The sequence below is a fragment of the Vespula vulgaris genome, chromosome 1 (assembly GCF_905475345.1).
Source record: "Vespula vulgaris chromosome 1, iyVesVulg1.1, whole genome shotgun sequence".
Taxonomy (NCBI): domain Eukaryota; kingdom Metazoa; phylum Arthropoda; class Insecta; order Hymenoptera; family Vespidae; genus Vespula; species Vespula vulgaris.
The window spans coordinates 5,339,193-5,359,696 of record NC_066586.1 but is presented as its reverse complement, the minus strand read 5'-3'; the positions used below and the strand labels follow the sequence as shown (position 1 = coordinate 5,359,696).

Genomic DNA, 20,504 nt, shown 5'->3' with positions numbered 1-20,504 from the left:
TTAGGTAAATCAAATCGCGACAATATCGTGTGCCTTGAATCTTGAAAAGGAAAATGGAAATAGAAAAAGGAAGGAAATTTTTTGGCACGAAATATAAATTGCTACGGTATTTCCTAAGAATCTTAGCGTGTGTTCGATCTACTACCTGTTCCGCATGTTGGACTCTGATGCGAACGACCTACATAAATCGTTATGTAAACACCCGTCTTCTTTGCCAAAAAATCAATTCGCGCGATGCATGCTATAATTCTACCGGCTGTGCTCATTCGACGATTATATAAGAATCCTCCCACATACACATACGATGAGAATCTTAAGGGATATGCTTAATCGTTTCAATGTTCTCTTATTATAAATTTTCTCGGAAATTAATTTTAATTTACATAGTTTTTTTTTTTTTAGTGTTAAAATATGTATCTATATAGTACCTATGCTATAGTACCTATATAGTATATATATATATACACTATATATATAGGTACTAGGACTATCTTGCTCAAGAGTTTTAAAAGATAATCTTGGAAGATCGACGTAGGGGACGTTTAAAAAATCTATATTTCCTCTTTGCGAACAAGAAAGTCTCTTATAAGAGATAGTGCGAACACGTGCCAACGATGGAAGTGAGATGGAATGGGATGGGTGAGGAGGAAAGGAGAAGGGGTGGTGAGAGAAGAATTAGTAAATTCACAGACTTCTCATCGGCAAAGAAATTCTCAACGAGATACACGTCTCTATGGGGTGTTTCTTGGAAGAAAATATTTTTGTAACCGACGTCGAGGGAGTCTACCGTCTCGGAACGATTCTTCACGAAAATAAAGTCCCTATCTTTCTTTTTACGCGTACGCGTGTGGTCGCCATTAACTGCTGATTTTTTAATTGATAAAATTCATTGGAATTCTCTATTTGCTTTATCCGTCTCTTTCAGCGTCTCTTTCAGCAAAAAAAAAAAAAATAAATAAATAAATAAAAAATAAAAAAAGAAAAAGAAGGACTAATGAGAAAAGAGGTAGGCGAGGAGTAGTATTTTCTATTTTTAGAAAACGGCCGACTCTCACCGGGTTATTTTGACTGGAAGTCTACTATCATTTATCATCATTGATCCGTGGCCTTGTCGGTGAAATTCCCGCTTGAACGAGTCGGCAATTATACGCTCGCAAACGTGAACTCGACGATAAAAACTTTCGACGGGTGTGTAAAATCGAGCCGCGTGCCGTCCTATCTCTAATGAAAGAAATGGAAAAGAGGAAGAAAAAATAAAAGAGAAAAGTAAAGAAAATCGATCGAATTGATAGCTGGTTGTCGCCGTTTGAACGATTAGTTCGATTATTCGAATCGAGGAGCGACGATATGTGAAAGTCCTTCTTGTCGATGATAAAAAAAGTTTCGTCTTTTAATTTCTAATATTTGAAACGAATAAAAAGGAGAATGTCACTTTCGAAGGTGGCTCGTGCGTGTCAAAGAAAAACCCTGAAGGAAATATGTCGTATTTGGAAAGAAGATAGACAAGGTATTAAAAAGAAAAAGACAGAAAGAGAGAGGGAGGAAGAGAAAGACGATCCGTGATTGAAAATTTGCATAAAGTTAGCGAATCGTTCGTGTAGGTGTAAGCTCATACGTATACGTATGTACGTGTTTATCGATTATCGGAGTGATCGATATGGGTGAGCCAAGGCGAACGAGTATTAATAAAATATTCTGTCGGCCACAAGAACGACGACAACGATAAAGAAGAAGAAGAAGAAGAAGAAGTAGAAGTAGAAAGAGTAAAAGACGTCGCCACACACATCTCGTACATTTACTTACTTCACCCTTCCTCTTTGGTCTTTTATTCTTCTTTTCCTTCCTCCTCCTTTTCTACTTCTACTTCTCCATCTTCTTTCTCCTACTCTTCCAACATTTCTAACCGGCAACAAGACGGTGAGATTACGAGTTCGCGCTCGGTGTTATGCAACGAGCTATCGTGCCTTCTCGTCTTTCGTGAAAATCGTGCGAATAATTTGCCGAGACAGCGGTACTGAGGCAAATTGGAAGCCAAGCAAAAGAGGAACGTATCGAAAGGAAAGTGTGCGTGAATGGAATGTCAGAAAAGAGAGACATCGAGAGAGAGAAAAAAATAGAGATGTACGCATTGAGATGTTTTAATAAAACAGACGTGGCAAATAAGCCTAAGAAAATGTTTCTCAGTCATTTACATAAAGTCCGAAGATAGACGAGTTATTCTTCGAAGAACATTCCAAACGACATTTCACATATTTCGTAACGATATTGTCATAATATTAAATAAGTTAATTTGAACTTTGCCTCGCATCTTTTCTTTTCTTTCTTTCTTTCTCTTTTTTTCTTTTTTTTTTTTTTGTTTCAACCTCGTAAAAACTCGAATTCGCGAGTTTCTTTGTAACGAACGAAAAAGCAAAACAACGACGTAATCCGTGGAGACCGGTTCGCAACGACCTTTGTCATACTTTATCAGCTATTCAACGAACGTTCGATAAGGAACGGTGCGAGTTTATCTCGATGCGATAAGATAGCGCTTGTAACTTCGAGATACGCGAATCGCGATGCACAAGAGAACGCAATTTTGCGACAGCGACGCGTTAAATCTTTCCTAAAGCTAGCTATTATTTTTCTTCCCACTAAAGAAAGTATCTTTTACGTTCTTTGCAATGCGATTAGTTTATCAAAAGAAAAAAAAAGAAAAAAAAAAAGAAGAAAATAAAGCAAAGAAAGAAAGAGAGACACGAGCATCTATTTAACATCGTTCTTAGTACTGACAGAACGTACGAAAAAAAATAAAAATAAATAAATAAATAAATAAATAAAAATACGAGCTTTTGGTTCAAAGCAACATAGAGTACATATCTATAACGCAGGTGCGATGTCGTTCCATTAGCGTATTCTATAAATAAGCGATGCTCAGTACCCGATGATGCGGCTTTAACCGTCGAGTAAAATATTATTCCTTACACGAGAAGGCACTTACAACGTTTTGGATAAACTGATGAAGTCTAGACGGGCTTTTACGCGGATCAGGATATCGTCTTGGTTCGCAGGTGAGTCTATCTCTCTTTTTATCGCGTATATATATATTTTTTTTTCTTAAAAGTGTGTATATGAGAAAGAAAAAAAAGAAAGATATTAACTCGCGTTAATCCTTTTTTATTTTATACCTCTCTCTCTCTCTCTCTCTCTCTCTCTCTCTCTCTCTCTCTCTCTCTCTCTCTCTCTCTCTCTCTCTCTCTCTCTCTCTCTCTCTCTCTCTCTCTCTCTCTTTCTTTCTCTTACCATCCTTTTGCAGTCTCACGACTCTTTCGATAAAATTTGAGAAATCGTAAATCTCTTGGACGTCTCACGTAGGAAATACTTTTCATAACATACAACGGATTCACATAGTTGCATCCCTGTACGATTTTAGATGGTGAAATATAGCGTATACAATTAGGGAATACCACGTGTCAAACGTTTCGCCTCATCCTGGCAAGGATCGTATCAACAAGAGGCCACTTAAGCTTCTACCAGACGCTTACGTTCCATGATATTTGTCAAAAGTGCGAACACCGTAGCGCGTGCAAAAGGAATTTCAATCGTCCATTCCCTTTCACCGCACGTCTACTCTCTCTCTCTCTCTCTCTCTCTCTCCCTCTCTATCATACGCGCTCTTAATCTGCAACTTCATTTGCGAGCGCGAAAGTGCAAATGCATAAACAAGCGAGCTCGGAATTCCGCTCATATTTTGAAAGAATAGTTTGAATAGTCGGACGATGGGGGTTTAATTTACCGTTGCATGTTGCACGTCCATCACGAAGATTATAATTTCTTTTCTATTTTTTTTCTTCTATCTTTTTACTTTTTTCTTTCTTTTTTTTAGTATTCTCGTATTATCCCTCTTTCGTATTTAAATTCAATCTCGTTAATTAATTATCTGTCAAAGAGAAATGATTTCGTATTGTATATGAAACGTGAAGGGAGTATTATGTCTCGTCTTAATCGTTTCGACGAATCGGGCGAAGAAAAAAGAGACGATGAAAATAAGAAAGAGGATGAATAAAAAAAATAAGAAAAAGAAGATGACGACGACGAAGACAACGACGACGACGACGACGATGATGATGATGATGATGATGATGATGATGATGAAGAAAAGGGAGGAGAGACGAACGAATGGGTTAACGAGCCGACTGACACGGTACTCCGGTTCGATCTTAAAATAACATCGTGCCACGAATTTGCTCGATATGTCTGACCCAAATATAGATTTCGCGGTTATGAATGGAAAAATGCACGCACGAATTCTCTGGCACTTTTCCAAGAGGTCTTCCTTGGCCGTAATCCACGATGTATCATCGAGAGAGTTCAGGGCGCCCTGTAACATTAAAGAGAGACTTTCACGCCTCGGCGATTTGTCGATTTATTTCTAAATAAAAGTTAGGTATTCACGTATAGGCTACGTGTAATAATATCGTAAACGCGTGCGAATAGATCGATAGATCCCCTCCACCTCTTCCTCCCTATCAAGGATCGTTGCCATAACACGGACAAGTCGGTACAACGCGTTGATACTTTGCAATTTCCTGTATTAACTTGTTGCATCGCGATCATACGTAAATACGTCGTTCAGTCCATCGTGTAATTTGATGGTTGATAAACTATTAATCGTTAGATCGTTTGTGTTATTCATTTATTTCTTTCTCGTTTTGTTTTCTTTTGTTTTGCTTTGTTTTTAAAAGTTACGATTACACGTATAACGCGAATCAAGATAAGACATCCGAATAGAGTTTCATTCAATGAATTCTAACATAAATTTATCTAACGGAATAGAACAAACTACGATTAGGTACGGGTGATGAATGATCTTGTACTGTTATTAGATCGTATGCAAAATTGAAACTGAAAGTCACGTGACTGGTTTTATTAATTAACATTCAGAATGTTGAGTAAAACGATATGATAGGAAAAGGGAGCAACGAAAGAAGCGGTTACAAGTTCTACGATAGAAGTTCCTTGTTGGAATGCAGTTGTCGCGAGTTCGAAAATAGAAGAACGAACTCTGACGGCGATCGATCATTCCCCTCTCTTTCTCTCTCTCTCTCTCTCTCTCTTTCTTGGCCCAATAAAAGCCAACTAAGCTGGCGCCAAATAGCGCCTACTTTTCTATCGCCGCCCGTTTGTGCCGATTTATCATCGACTACGCAATTGCGTGGGAGTAAATCCGATGAAAATTCTAAGCTAACGTTTCTCTTCCTGTCTACCATTATTGTAATCACTAACCTTTCCCTTCCACTTTCGATCATAACGATTAAGGCAGCCATTTGTTCGACCCTTACGATCGGTCGAGTACAAAGGATGGGAAGAGAGAGAGAGAAAGATCAAAGGGAAACGACCTCGAAAAAATTCTATTATCACGAAGTATCGTGACTAATTTAACGATCGACGTTAATTTACGTTTCATCGAACGCGTTACTAGCGATATAATTCCAGGATCGGCCAGATGAAAGATGGGTATTAATATTCATGGTTATTCATGGCTTCTAGACACGAGAGAAAGAGAGAAAGAGAGAGAGAGAGAGAGTGAGTATAGAAAAGGAAGAAAGAAAGAAAAAAAGAAAGAAAAAAAATCAAATAAAATAAAATAAAGAAGAAGAAGACGAAGAAAGAGAAGTCGTGAAGAAGAATGATAAAAAGACGAACGAAGCGTAAATTTCTTAAGAGCTTTTTCTAAGAACGAGAAGACCACTCTCATGGTGTCTTTTATCAATGAACTCTCTTCGTTTCCCTTCCTTCCAAGCAAAGAGTCATCGTTTACTAAGAATCTCCTTCCTTAGTTACGTTATAGCGAGTTTTCCCGATCGATATTAAAGCCGTGTTCGCTGCCCGTTCATTAGGCACGCTAGTGAGCAGTGCGATCCGATCGATTCATCGAACTCGAGTCAATGGAACGCCAGACGGGAAACGTAATGCGCACGTTTCGACGGAATACGCGCGATTACGTTCATTGGAAAAAAGCCAGGAGCAACCAGTTGACGACTCGTAAAAAATTCACTTCCCTCTTTTCTTTTCTTTTCTTTTCTTTTCTTTTCTATTTCTTCATTACGTTTTCATCTTTTTCCTCCACCTCTTCTCTGTAAATTGAAATCCATGTATTACGAACGATGAAATAAATTCTATTTTATCTAATGGAAGCTAGAAGAACGAAGAGGAAAGAGAATAATAAAGGAGAAGAGAGAAAGAGAAGGAGGAGGGAAATGGAGGAGGGAAGAGCTGTCAAATTCGCACTCAATTAAGTCTGAAAAAAAAGAGAAAGAGAAACCACTCATCCATTGGTTGCGGTCCAGAGGATCCAACGATATTTACGCGCCCGTAAGACGATAGTCTCGGCGCGAATGTGCAAGGAATTAATCAGCGCACTTTTATAGCGTGTAAATCAAGCGCAGCACTGCACTCGACGGAACGCGGCCCGAACGACTCTTTATCGCTCGTTCTCCCGAACTTTATTACATTCATGCTGTGCTCGTCCGCGGTTACGCGCATAGACACATGTGTGTGTGTGTGTGTGTGTTTGTGTGAGTTAATGTAATACACAGAAGAGTGAAAGAGAGAGAGAGAGAGAGAGAGAGAGAGAGAGAAAGAGAAAGAGACAGTTTCAAACACGCAACGCGAGCGGCCAGGGTCGCTTCCCCCTTTTCTCGACCGCCGGAAGTTTCAATGAACGCGAGAGACGGATCCTCATAAATTCGTTGGCCGATGGCTAAAAAGCGTCCTGCCTTTGAATCTTCTTTTTCGCGCGTCCCTTTCGTACCAGCGGGAGCTTTGTTCCTTAAATATCTCCCTTTCGAACGAAAAAATGTCATTGACCGATGGATAAATGATAGGAGAAGTGAGAAAGGGAGATAAGTCAATTTTTAATCGAATTATATCGATCCGTTAAACAAAGTGTAATTTCATATAAAAACATTTTTATTGGGAACGATATAGTGTAAGAAGAGAAGAAAAAAAGAGAGAGAGAGAGAGATTTGGTTAAGTATTACGAACATAATACGAACGCGTATTGTTCGATGCACGTTGTAATTTCGTTTATAGCATAACCGGCCGATAAAACGCATCCGCGCTGATATACGATATCCAAGATCACTGCTATTATCGCTTATCAATTTCTCGAATTCGTGGCAAAGTACGTGCTTAAGGCCACGTACGTGAGCCATTAGCCTCCGTGGAATTTCGATACTTCGTTAATCGAATTGATACGTATGAAAAAGAAAAAGAAACATACGCGCGTATACACACACACACGCACACACACACATATTTAAACGAAGTATATCTTCTTCGTTATTTGAGAAATTTCTTCGTACAGCAAACAACTAATCATAGGAAGTACTATTACATGCAAAAATAAATTCTTATTTACGAAGGATCGTGAGAATCGTCTCGACCTAAGGTTTTTCTTTCCTTTTCTATCTCGTTCGTTCTCTCTAAGAAGGATGAACGGCCTTACCGACGATTTAACGAGTCATGTCCTTCCTGCATACATTTTTTGCGAACACGGCATTCGTATTCGAATGTGGTAATAGTAGTAGTAGTAGTAATACTAGTACTAGTACTCTCTCTCTCTCTCGTAGTAGTAGTAGTAGTAGTAGTAGTAGTAGTAATACCCATCGATGCCGACGAGCTCGAGAAGAACGGCTCGTACACCTGTCCGATCGATCGTATAGAAGAAAAGGAAGGCGAAAGGTAGGTTCGATCGTTCGGAAGAAGAGGATTAATCGAAGTCATCATCGATCGAAGGAAGAAGACTCGCGTTCAAAGCGTATTCACGCTTTGAAATCTCGATCGTTCGCCACCTACGTCATGCATGTCGAGTTGGATGCATCTAGCGAATGACTTTTCCCTACGTTCCTGTAACGCTGAATAAAATAAATAAGTTTATGAAAGGATATCTTTTATATAGAAAATAAGAAAATAAGAATACGATTGATCGTAAATATATCAAACAATTTACGCGTACCGTTTGTCATTCTTTCTCTTTCTCTCTCCAATATCAAAAGCATCGAAATGAAAAATTACGACGTTCGATGATATCGCTTTTTTATGCCGATAGACTCGTACATTAAAATCTCCTGAAGATCCCGCAAACGTTCGCACTTTTCGCGAAAGAGAACAAAACGAGAGATATAAATGAAGATGAAACGACACGAGGATCCTTCGTTAAAAGTATTAAAACGCATTCGACGTCGTCATAATTTTCGTTTGTAATCGATAGCCAAGCACACCCACATACGTCCTGGCGCAATGTGTTAAGGAGCGACGAACGCTCGATAAATGCATCTCTGACGGCTCTGACGTATGAACTTCGTAATGGTTAATTATGGAAATGTCTTCGTTCCTTATTGAGCGACTTCCGGGACACGAATTGCAGTGTGATCCCAAATTGATACCTACGCATTATCGTATTCTACGTTATGTATGTATGTAAGTACCTACGCTTTTATTCTAGAAGGTTCCGACCGTGAGACGCTTTTTCTTCGAGATCGTTAACGTCGAACATGACAAGACACGCTTCTCTCTTCTCTACCCTATCATTAAGTCTTTTCTATTCAATGTATGTATGTTTCTGCGTATGTTCCTTTTATGTCATTTAAATGATAAGTGTTTTATAACCATAGACAAACGCATATCGAAAAAATATTATTCGTAACGTTATTTTTATCGAATACAATTTATTTTTTTCTTCTCTCTCTCTCTCTCTCTCTCTCTCTCTCTCTTATACAATATCTCGAATCGATGTTTATACTATGTTTTCTACGGGCTTTATGCAAACGAAAAGGAATGAGAAAAGAAAAATAAGGAAATTCAACAAGAGCCGAAGGAGTCGAACGTTAACGACGCAGTTTTGAATCGACATTCGTTGTCGCTCCTTTTAAATCATTATTCGCAGCTCGTCGAGCACTCTTCGTAACGTAGTCCGGTCACGTTCGACTCGTAACTCGGTATAACGAAACGTAACACACAAACCAAATCCTACTGAGCAAAAGGACGACGTATGTATATATTATATATATGTGTGTGTACGTACATACATATATGCATACATGTATATTGCCTCGCGATTCTTCCGTTTATTCTACGCCGTAATTCTTATTTCTCAACTAACGCGCGCAACACAGCTAATATCGAGAGACTTTTTTCGAAAGGAAAATTGTTGTGTATGCATGTGTGTATGTGTGTATCTATCTATCTATCTATCTATCTATCTATCTATCTATCTATCTATCTATCTATCTATCTATCTATCTATCCATCTATCTGTCTGCGCGCGCGAGATTTGATATAGCGTGAAAGTGCACGTAGGAGAGGTCTCGATGTGTGCCGATCGTGTTGGATAAGCGCAAAGTTGTTGAAAGTCAAGATGACGGAAATAAGAGTCACGCATGCGACGACATTACCGTGGACTTCGATAAAAAGGAAGTCTCCCTTCTTGCTGCCAAGAAAGGAAAGATTTCAAATCATCGATAAATTGAAAACTCGACTGACGGAAACGGTATGGATACGCGTAAGTGTGCAAGTGCATAAGTGGATATATATGGTCTTTTTTCTAAGTTTCGCGGATACAAAGCTTGTATCGGTTTTAAAACATCGAAGGATGAAAACAAAACAAAATGTAAATGGAAAAGTAATATGTGTAAGTACAACATTCTACGTCTCTCGATTCTTTCTTTCTGTCTTTTTCTCTCTGTTGTATGCTTGATGATATGAGGAGAACGAAACGAAAGCTTGCTTCCCCCATGAATTGTTTGAGTCAACGAGTTGTTTCTCGACCACCTATCGTGATTTCAAGCCGATGTTTTCGAAGGTTCGAGAGTGAAGTGCTCTTATCGAGTACAGTTACCTCTGAAGATGAATTAAAAAGGGAGAGAACGAAACGAGAAAAGAGGGAGAGGGAGATGCATACGATTAATTGCACAACGACGGATCAGCGAAATCGCTGTGTATCGAATTAATTCGATAACGTATAACATAGATGGGTACTTGTCGAGTATTCATTCGAAAGGTTCGCTCCTTAAAATTGTTAATACCGATTATATACATATACTATCGACGATTAACATTTGCGCTCTCCACAATCGCTTTATTCTCACATAATTACCCTTGAATAATTTGATAAATGAATGAACCACATGTTGAACAAAGTCACTTAATTATCAATACATCGTCCCCGATTTTCAAACGGGACGATTTCATCGAGGAAAAGATTATCATTGGGGTTGCAGATTCATTGTTCGCGTATTTCCTTTCTTCTTTTCCTTTTTTTAATCGAATCAAAATGGATCCTCTTCGATGGACGTGTACAACTCTACGCAATCTCTTTCGTTTCGCGAAGAGGGACGAGATTTAAAAGAGGAAGGTAATGAAGAGGAGATGAGTGAAGAAAGGAGAGGGGAGTGGTAGGGATGAGAGGAATGAGAGGTAGGTTGGGAAGAGAAGTACAAGCCAAGGTTAAAAGCGAAAAAGTAGCCGAAGCATGCGCTCGCGGCACGATTAATTGGCTCGATTACTTGGTGGGCGCGCATGCGAATCCTTGCTTATTAAATGCGTTTAATTAAGTCGCACGCCTGCTACGTTGGACTGCGTAATGATCGTTGAAAGCCTTCTACCGACTCTCCTCTCCTCTCCTCTCCTTCTTTTGCTCCACTCTTTCCTTCTATTTTCTCGTACGAGTAAGTACCTACGCTTACGAGTTCCGTCTCTTGTCCAGACGAGGACGCACAAACGTTGTTGTGCGTTGTGTACGCATTTTACCTGCGACAGCTGCGATACCGTTTTGCATCGACGTCTACCTACGTACGTATTTACATATACGGATATACATATATATAGGTATATGTACATATACGTAGTATATACATACGTATATTTGCTTACGTATTCGTTGCTATATAACATACGTTACGCATTCGGAACGTTTAAATAGCGTTAGAAAAAGAAAGACGAAGAAAAAAAGAGAGAAAAGGAATAGACCAAAAAAAAAAAAATGGAGACAGCACCGTTCGTCGTTCTGGATGCACGTCTTTTTTTCAAAGTCAAGGATATCTTCCATTAGAAAGGAAAGAGGGCAAAGAGTTTGAATAAAGCGATCGTCGAGCTCCCAACGCGGTCGTCGTCTTTTGATAAAAATGTGAAATGAATCGTCGAACGTCTGGCGCCAGAGGTATATAATATGTAGCGTGGGAGAGAGAGAGAGAGAGAAAGAGAGGAGAGCAGAGAGAGTTAGAGAAGGATTATTTCTCTCTCTTTCTCTCTCTCTATCTCTCTCTCTCTCTTTCTTTTTCTTTTTCTCTACGGTGATACGGTGTATGAAGTTTCAACGTTGCGAAAGGAAATCGTGCGTTTCGTGACGAGTATCGCAAGGGAAATGGCCTTATGCATATACATATGCTTATAAATACGCGCATATAAGTATCTGTGCAGATAGTTTATACGTCAGTAATATTTTATTTCATTCGATCTTTTTTTAACGTCGTAGGAAAATATTTTTTTCTCGATCATTTCTCTATCTCTATTATATATATCTACAATCTTTTTCTTTTTTCTTTTTATTTTTACAGCCACAAAATCTGGTACTAACCGGCGATTTTCCCGATTGCGACGTGAAACTCTGCGATTTTGGTATATCGCGATACATCAGCCACGGTGCGGACATACGTGAGATCTTGGGCACGCCCGATTATGTTGGTGAGTATAGGGAGAAAAAAAGAAAAAGAAAAAGAAAGAAAAATTAACAATTTTTAATTTAAAAATTAAACATTACAAAAAAAAAAAAAAGAAAAGAAGAACAAAAAAGCGACGAAACGTGTTCCGTAGTACGAATCCCTGAGAGAAGGAAGAGAGAATTTTATAACTCGCGACGAAATGAACGTCCTCGCGAGGATCGATGTATCAGCAGGGGCGCATAAATTAAAAGGATTGCCGCACGAATATAAATATAAATCATTTGACGTGCGCTGAAATCGATCGCCGCGGGTATCCCTTCGTTTCTTTTTTTCGTTTCACGGATCCCCGTTGACTCCGCAAGTCTCCTCTCTTTCTCTCTCTCTCTCTTTCTTTTTCTCTGTCTCTCTCACTCCAACGGGTTATATTATTCGCGCAGAGAATCTGGTTGCGTCCGTTGGTGGCTCGTTTCGTAGCGCGTAATTCCATTAAAGAAACAGGGCCCGTTGCATAATTGAACAGAACAAGCCACTTCACAGCCGGCAGTAAAGCCGCACGCGGCGATGATGATGGTGATGGTGGTGGTGATGGTGGTGATGTTGGTATTGGTATTGGTATTGGTAGTGATGGTGGCGGCGGTGGCGGTGGTGGCAGCGGTGGAGTTTGCGCGTCGTTTCTCCGCGGCTATTGCTACTCGTGCACTCGTCAAAGAAATGAGAAAGAGAGAGGGAGAGAGAGAAAGAAGAGAAAAGGAGAAGAGAGTCCTTTTACGATCCTCGCGATTACTACTCCCGCAATTACTTCTGACTCCCGTCTCTCTAACGGTCGTCGAGTCTGAATGAAAACGGTACGAAAGGTATACTCGAGAGAGCAAGAAAAAGAGAGAGAGAGAGAGAGATTCACCCTTCGATTCATATGCGAGCCGTTTTCGCGCGAGTCGACACATAAATCGTCGACTTTCTTGATTGCCTCTTTACCGTATATACCTTCTATGTATTCCTTCTATATTCCTTATTGTATATATCGATTCTTTCTTAATGACGATATTAGAATACGAGTATATGTTTCATTGAGAAGGATCATTTAAATATGATATACATACATACATACATATATATGTATATATATATATTTCTTTCTATCTCTAATTGATTTTAATATAGTTTGATAAAAAATGGAACGATTTATCGACGATCTTAATTGTTCTTCTCTTGCGAAAAGAAAAAGGAAAGAAAAAAAAAAAAAGAAACATACAATTTTTAACGCGAAAGGTGATAGATCAATTTTAAATGATCCAATTAAACGGGATACACTCTGTTGTTGAGGAACGTTTATTTCATCAAGTAAATCTACATCGCGATAGAGTACAGCATGCAGACGCAAGCGTATGATTTCAAAGAGTGGACGCATCATAAATCATTCTCTTAAACGTTCCTTCCGCATCCGTGCGTGTTTCAGCCCCAGAAGTCCTGAATTACGAGCCGATCAGTCTGGCAACCGACATGTGGTCGGTCGGAGTTCTACTCTACGTTCTGTTAACGGGATGCTCCCCTTTTGGCGGCGATACCAAGCAGGAAACCTTTTGTAACATCAGCAGATGTCGTTTAGATTTTCCGGACGATCTCTTCGAGGACGTATCGGAGGAGGCGCGAGATCTCATGCGCAAACTCATGGTCAAGGATCCAAGGTGAGTTGAATTGGGTTTTTCTTTTTTTTTTTTTTTTAAGATACAATCGACGTTTATAATAATTTATTAATCGATAGAAACAAATGATTCGCTAAATCGAACGAACGAACGAAGTAATGAATGAACGTCGTCGATCGTTCCATGATAACACACGATCGAATTTTTCAAAATTGTTTCACTGCGTTCGAACGAACGGCTCGTCTTTCTTTTTTCTTTTTTTTTCCTTTTCCTTTTTTTTTCTTTTTGTATACCATATATCATATCCATTAATTTCCACATAATTTAGCTCACGTTACGAAGGTTAACACGAGGCGTATGGAATGTCGTCGACATTCAGTTACACGAGCCACGCTTGTTTTCGTTCGAAGAAATCAAATAATGCCAACATGCTTCTAACATAACCATCGATGAACAAGCAGATCACATTCGTCTTTCCTACGCGCCGGTATCTCTTTTCACTTAGTCCTATGTAGCGTAAACTCTTTCTCGGTAGGTCATGACGGACTTCTCCGAAGACATTATTTACAAGCGTAGGTCTGAGAAATCATAACATGATATATATATATATATATATATATATATATATATATATATGCTCTGGAGAAAGACAGGGAGAGAGAGAGAGAGAGAGAGAGAGAAAGAGAGAGAGAAGAAATGTTGAACGAACTCGTTGAAAGATCTCGTTTCTCGTTGATCTTTCATTTCCAACTGCGCGTTTTAGATATACACGTATAGACATACATATACATATAGACAATCTTGATATATATCATATCACATCATATCGTACTATACGTGTAGATAAATTTTCCTGGATTGATCAAAAAAAAAAAAAAGAGAATAAAAATGAGACAAACAAACAAACAAATCAAGTTCCAGCCTTTGCTCTGACTTTCATTGAAACGGGAAGAGGACTAGAAAAACTCGTAGATTTCCTTATCGTCAAGCAGACGGACAGCTGGAAGGAAGTCTCCATCCGGGCTATCCGGGTCCTTCCTTGCAAAGCCGGGGTTTATCTCGTTGATGACAATACTCAACGGAAAGACAGAGAGAGAGAGATACGTCACACGAGCATCATATACGCTCACGATGAGCCGCGTCGAAGTACAATTTACTCTTTTCTTTCTCTCTCTCTCTCTCTCTATTTCTCTGTCTCTCTCGTACAACTGTTAACGGACGAGCGTTACGCAATCCAGTTAGTCTGCTATCGAAGACAATCCTGTCCCTCGTCCGGAAATCAAGGCGTTCTGATGACCACAAAAGTACAACAGCTCTTCTCCTTGTCTTAGAAATCTTACCTCGTTTGTTCTTTTTTATCTAAAAAAATTCTTCTTAAAACGCTTGTGACTCGAGTAAAAACACATATAAAGATACAGGATTTCGTAACGACGGGAGAGCCAATTCGTCGAGTATATGTAGTTTTGTTCGAACAGAGTAGAAAATTTTGGAAGAAGAAAAAAGTGTCGTTAGGTAAAACCCCTTCTAGCGTGGGTTTGATTGATATTCAACCTCCTCGGTTAATCGGAGCAGAACTGGGTAACGAGTAACTGTACTTTCACGTGATTCGATTATATCTGAAGGAACATTAAGAAAAGACCTCCGTGTTCCACCTGCGTTATCTTCTATTGAATATTCAAACTTGCGATATACAACTTCGGACATATTTATACTAGGTTTCTATTTCGGCTATTTTACCATAAACTACCTCCTAACGTCATCTATCAAATAGCCCCTGTTTTTTGTCTAATCTCAATTCGTATCTCTCTTGCGTATTAGATAATTATTCTAATTGATGTTATTTCTCGTTTCAGCGAACGACTGACAGTAACGGAGTGTCTTAAGCATGCATGGTTCGCCATGTTCGATGATCCAGTGCCACCGTTATCCTCTTCACTACCCCCGACGGAAGACTCCAGTTTAAAATGCAAAACGATCTCTCAGCAGGAAGAAGAAGAACAAAAACAACAGCACAACAATAAATCATCGACGGAGGAAACGAAGACGACGATTCCACCATCGGCACCAAAGTGCTGCGACGCCGAAAACACACACGTGCGAACATCGAGCCTTGCCAATCAAAATGAAGTAAAAACGATGACTACCCGAGCTGTCTCTTCGCACACGGAAAATATTTATTCGACTTCTAAATCTAGCCCTAAGTCTATGAGGTTTGGTTTGAGTCCCGATCGTAGGGACACCTTTAAACGTAATATGGAATCGCTGGCTCAAAAATTTTCGAGTACGGAGATCGTCATTATTGAATCATCCTGCGCGAACAGTAAGAACACCACGACATCCTCGACGACGATAACGACGAGTTCAACGATTATGTCTGGAAACGTGAGCACGCAGAGAAGAGCGACGGCTACTCACACGATGCCAGCCGGTGAAGTATTCAAATGTACGCCGGTATTCATTCTTGGCGAGGAACAACAATGTAGCGACGGTGGAAGCGACACCGTATCGGAAATTTCGACGGACAGTTCGAGCGACCGGAGTAGCATCTATTCCGACGACTCGTTGGATTTTATTCTCTATGGGAAAACTCAGGGAGGTGGTAGGGCGAGTTTTCCCTTCGCAGTTGGTGCCGACCCTACATCCGACAGATGGGAACAGAGGCACCACCATCACCACAATCCACGAGCTTGGCCTAGAGAATGCAACGGCGTTGTTAGCAAAGCACTCAGTCGTTTCACATCCGAGACGTCAAGCAAGTCCTCCAAGTTGTCCACGACGGTACCACCGGTAGTTCGTGGTAAGACCGGCTTGGAAGCTCTCAGGGAGAGGGGTGGCAATCTGGTCGTCATAAGGGAACCCGTCAGAGCGGGTAGATATACGAGGTACAGCGAGGTTCAGTGCGAATCGGTGCAGGCACGGATTCGACGTTTCCAAGTACATGGAGCGTCCTAAGGAAAATCTTCCTCGTTGTCTTTAAAGGGAACACACTTGGAAGGCGTCTTATATTTGACGGTCATCGCCGTCGCATTTTCGGATGGTGATCCGTGATAGAGACTGATGCTTTCTTTGTACATAGATGACGTTAATCGTGTACAGTTAAGGCCGATCGTGCCTCTTCGCAAAAGAGTTAGATAGGTATGAAAGAGAGAGAGAGAAAGAGAAAGAGAGAATGTTGTGTGATAGTGAGATGAAAAAGAGAGCGTAAAAGAGAAAAGAGGTAGGATGGAAAAACATGTATTAATGCGAACAAATGGCTGTTGTATATATAAGTAAGATATATTAGGTGCGTGTGATGACGTGCATGTCGTTTTGTTCTCTCATATCTTTTTTCTTTTCTTTTTTTTTTCCTTTTTTTTCCTCCTTTTTTTCTCTTTTTTTTTCTTCTTCTTCGAGTATTATGACCAGGGCGTGATCCACACATTTTCGGTGGTACAATATATACCGTAGATATACACAATGCGTATGGTCGAGATAAAAGAACGTTGTACGGCAGAGATAACGAGGCTTTTACGGCATGGTGTAAATAATAGGAAGGAGAAAAGATAAGAGGATGTAAAGTTAGGTATAAAGGGAAGGGAATATGTACAGGGATACGTAGACAACTCGTTATCTGCCGTTTTGAAAGGAGAAGGGACAAACTTTCGTGGCGATTAGAGAGCGCTTTGCGAGCATCGATTTAAAAGTACGAAAACGGTGCTGTCTTTCGAATTTTCATTCGTTGATGATATTCGATGATCAGCCGTAGTGACAACAAGCGTATTGAATACGTCGTCGGTATGGTTGTTGTGTAATATATAAAGAAAGTGTTCAGCGTCTTGTTCAACAAATCTTACGTACGTCGTCGTAGCTCTATTTCAGTAACTTCGGTGCCTTCGTAATAAGCGTTTATAAGAGAAGACAAACTCGCAAACGTATGATTTATGTACATGCATACATACATACATTCGCATATATATATGTATATATATACATATATATATATATATATATAAATACACACACGATCGTAGTGCCTACTCCTTCGCGTAAGTTTGCGCCATATGGTGCAAATACGACTGTACGAATTTAACAAAAGTCATGAGCGAGAAAAGACTTTTACTCGTTCGGACAGTGCCTTAATCGCGCAAAAAAAAAAAAGAAAGAAAAAGAAAAAAGAAAAAAGGAAACCTTCTTTTACAGGGTAGCTCGTCGATCGTGCGAAATTGAGAGCCTAGACGAGCCTTTAGGCATCTCTAATTATTGTCTTTCCTTGACGTCGAAGGAAAGGAAGAGGATGTTTTAAATAATAATTACAGAAAAAGGAAAAAAAAGAAAAAAGAAGAAAAAAGGAAGATGATTTTTTTGGATCCAAAATTTAAAAGAAATAAATCAATAATTGTTCGTTGTTAATATTTTAAAGAAATTAATTAGGATGTTTGAAATATATATATTTAATTTTTTCCTCTGTCGATGCCCTCTCCTCTTTCGACGTTGCAATAATAAAACTGCCCAATCGGCGATCGAAGACGATAGATCTCAAGGTTCGATCGTCGATCATGTGCCTCTCGATAAACTGCCGATATAAAAAATAAATAGTGGATAAATTACGTTCGCCGCTTATGAGCCAGAAAACATTCGACGGATTTCAACAGCGTTGTTCAAAATTAAACGACGAACAATACAGAGACGAACAGTTCGTATTCGCGTCTCACGTTCAGCGTACGAATGAATTATATAGAAGATAATATGTCCGGGATGGTGGGTGGTCTTCTTTTTTCTTTTCTTTTTTTTTTATCTAATCCTTTTTTAAATGCAACATCGATCTTATATCTATCCACGTTTAGCGACTAAACTTGAGATACGAATGCGGATCGAAATCTCTTTGCGTCGGAGAGGATGTATCGTTGGTATTGTAATATTTTTTAAGACGTACATATATTGTGTAAATCTCTCGTGGTAAGATCGCGAAAGATCGCGGGGAAAGCAATGCGGCTACTAATAGGAGAATATAAAAGTAGAAAATAGAAATTAAAAGAAAATTGATTACAAAAAAAAGAAGAAGCAATAAAAATTCAACAAGCGAATGAGTAAATAGAAAAACAGAGAGAAAGGAGAAAAATAAAAGTAGATCGCTCGTGGAGACCAAATCTTTCGCGATTTTGAGGAAAAAGTCCCTCGTTACTCCGTTAAATACTAGTCATATATTAAAAAAAAAAAAAAATAATAAAAAAGAAAAAAGAAAGAAAAAAGAAAAAAAAACAGAAAAAACAACAACAAAAAAATGGGGAACAGAAAAGATTGTGGTTCGTTTTCTCTCGATCCTCGTATCTAGCTCTGTTATCGTTCTCCGGGCACACGGTCGTTGACGAGGAGCCAACGAACGGTCGGTGTCCTCTCCGATCTTCTTTCCGGAGACTCACGATTGGAGAACGCGAATAGTGCCTGATGTGTCTTTGAAAAGAAAACGAACGAATGAACGATCGTATTAGTCGAAATGACAAGGCTTCTTCGTGGTGAACGTTTCATCATCGGTGATCGACGTAAGACCTTGTCACTTCTCCGTGTCGATATATATATATATATATATATATATATATATATATATATATACACATATACACATATATCTTGTGTGTTTAACTTGATAATTTGAACTTGTCGAGATACCGGTCCGATTAACTCGGATAATTTGAACAAAAAATATTTTTACATAAATCGTCGCGAAGAAATCGCAAGGTCCTTTTGCTCGATCGATCCAACGACGATATAATAGATCGGAAATATCCTTATTTATCATCATCTGTCTCTCTCTCTCATACGGCAACGTATCTCTCAACGTACGAAATTAGTGAACTTTAAAACGCCCAATGTCATGGGGAGAGAGAAGAATAGTGTTCAAGTGCAAAAATATATCTAATATTTAAACGAAAACAAAAGGAAAAAATAAAAAGAAGAGAAAAGAACAAAATAAAACGCACAACACGGAATAGAGAAGATACTACATCATAACTGTCGTTGCACGCACACGGTCGTTACGAGAGAAGCGACGCTTTTTACCGCGAAAAATATAGTTTATCCTTTTCCGAGTGCGAATGACTGTGTTGTCCCATTTCTTGTATGTTTATTTGAGTATGAAAGATTAATGCATATGTTCGTCTTCTTTTTCTCTGTATGATCTGGTAAAGAAAAAGGATAAACTTCTGTAATATAATTTTGCTACTACGGAAATATGGGGTGGGGCTTGCGTTCAAACGACAAGTCGGATTCGTTCTTTCTCGAGGCTAATTTTCGTCGTTATTTATTTTTTTCTTATATAACAAAGAAAACGGGTGTCGTATTTAATTACCATTCGAACGTTCTTTCTCTCTCTTTTTTTTTTTTTAGAATTAATCTTGTATCGTTGCGTATCATCGTTTGTAAAGAAGCCTCGAAAAAGATGAGTTTGCATTAATTTTTGTTTCTCTATCTCTTTCTATCTATCTCTTTTCTTTTTCTCTATTACATGAACGCGCCCTATCCTTTGTCCGAATTTATTCTATTAATATTAATATTAATATTATTATTATTATTATTATTATTATTATTATTATTATTATTATTATTATATTATTATTATTATTATTATTATTATTATATTATTACTATTATTATTTTATTATTATTATTATTATTATTATTATTATTATTATTAATACTGAAGTTTATTCTGATGGAAAACACGTTCGTGTACCTAGAACTTACGACATCCTGTAAATACTGCTATCATTGTATTTTCTTTAATAACGTACGAAATAAACGCTATAAAATACGAGAAGCGAGTGATACGTCCTCTTTCTCTCTCTCTTATTTTTCAGTACATTCCGTGTCTTGGTAATATTCTCAGACTGCAAAGAAAAAGACATGAATCCTTGGATGGGTAGTCGAGATACGAGCACGACGTGCGGATTTCCATTTGAAAATATTTTTTCCTTAGTTTACTTTTTTGTTGAGAGAGAAAAAGAAAAAGCTGCTTCAGAGAGCATTTACTCGTCGTTCGCGTGAAAGAACAGATAAAAGAGAGTTGTCTTTAGTCGTCGTCCGTAGATAGGCTGAACCTAGTCGACGTAAAATATCATTGGCACTTTCCGTTTCAAATGAGTACTTTTAGTTAGATACTCTCATACGTTCAAACGTTTCTCTA

At 38.8% G+C, this 20,504-nt stretch overlaps 1 protein-coding gene across 1 annotated transcript in view; it reads left to right on the top strand.

The window, feature by feature from the left end:
• The window catches only part of LOC127064405 (serine/threonine-protein kinase 17B-like), a 78,806-nt gene extending 58,668 nt beyond the window's left edge, over positions 1 to 20,138 (top strand). Inside the window, exons 4-6 of the mRNA XM_050995438.1 lie at positions 11,598 to 11,724; positions 13,159 to 13,387; positions 15,199 to 20,138. Coding sequence (XP_050851395.1) covers positions 11,598 to 11,724; positions 13,159 to 13,387; positions 15,199 to 16,297 — 1,455 coding nt within the window. The 3' untranslated portion in view covers positions 16,298 to 20,138. The remainder of the gene's footprint in view (positions 1 to 11,597; positions 11,725 to 13,158; positions 13,388 to 15,198) is intronic.
• Positions 20,139 to 20,504: the final 366 nt, after the last annotated feature.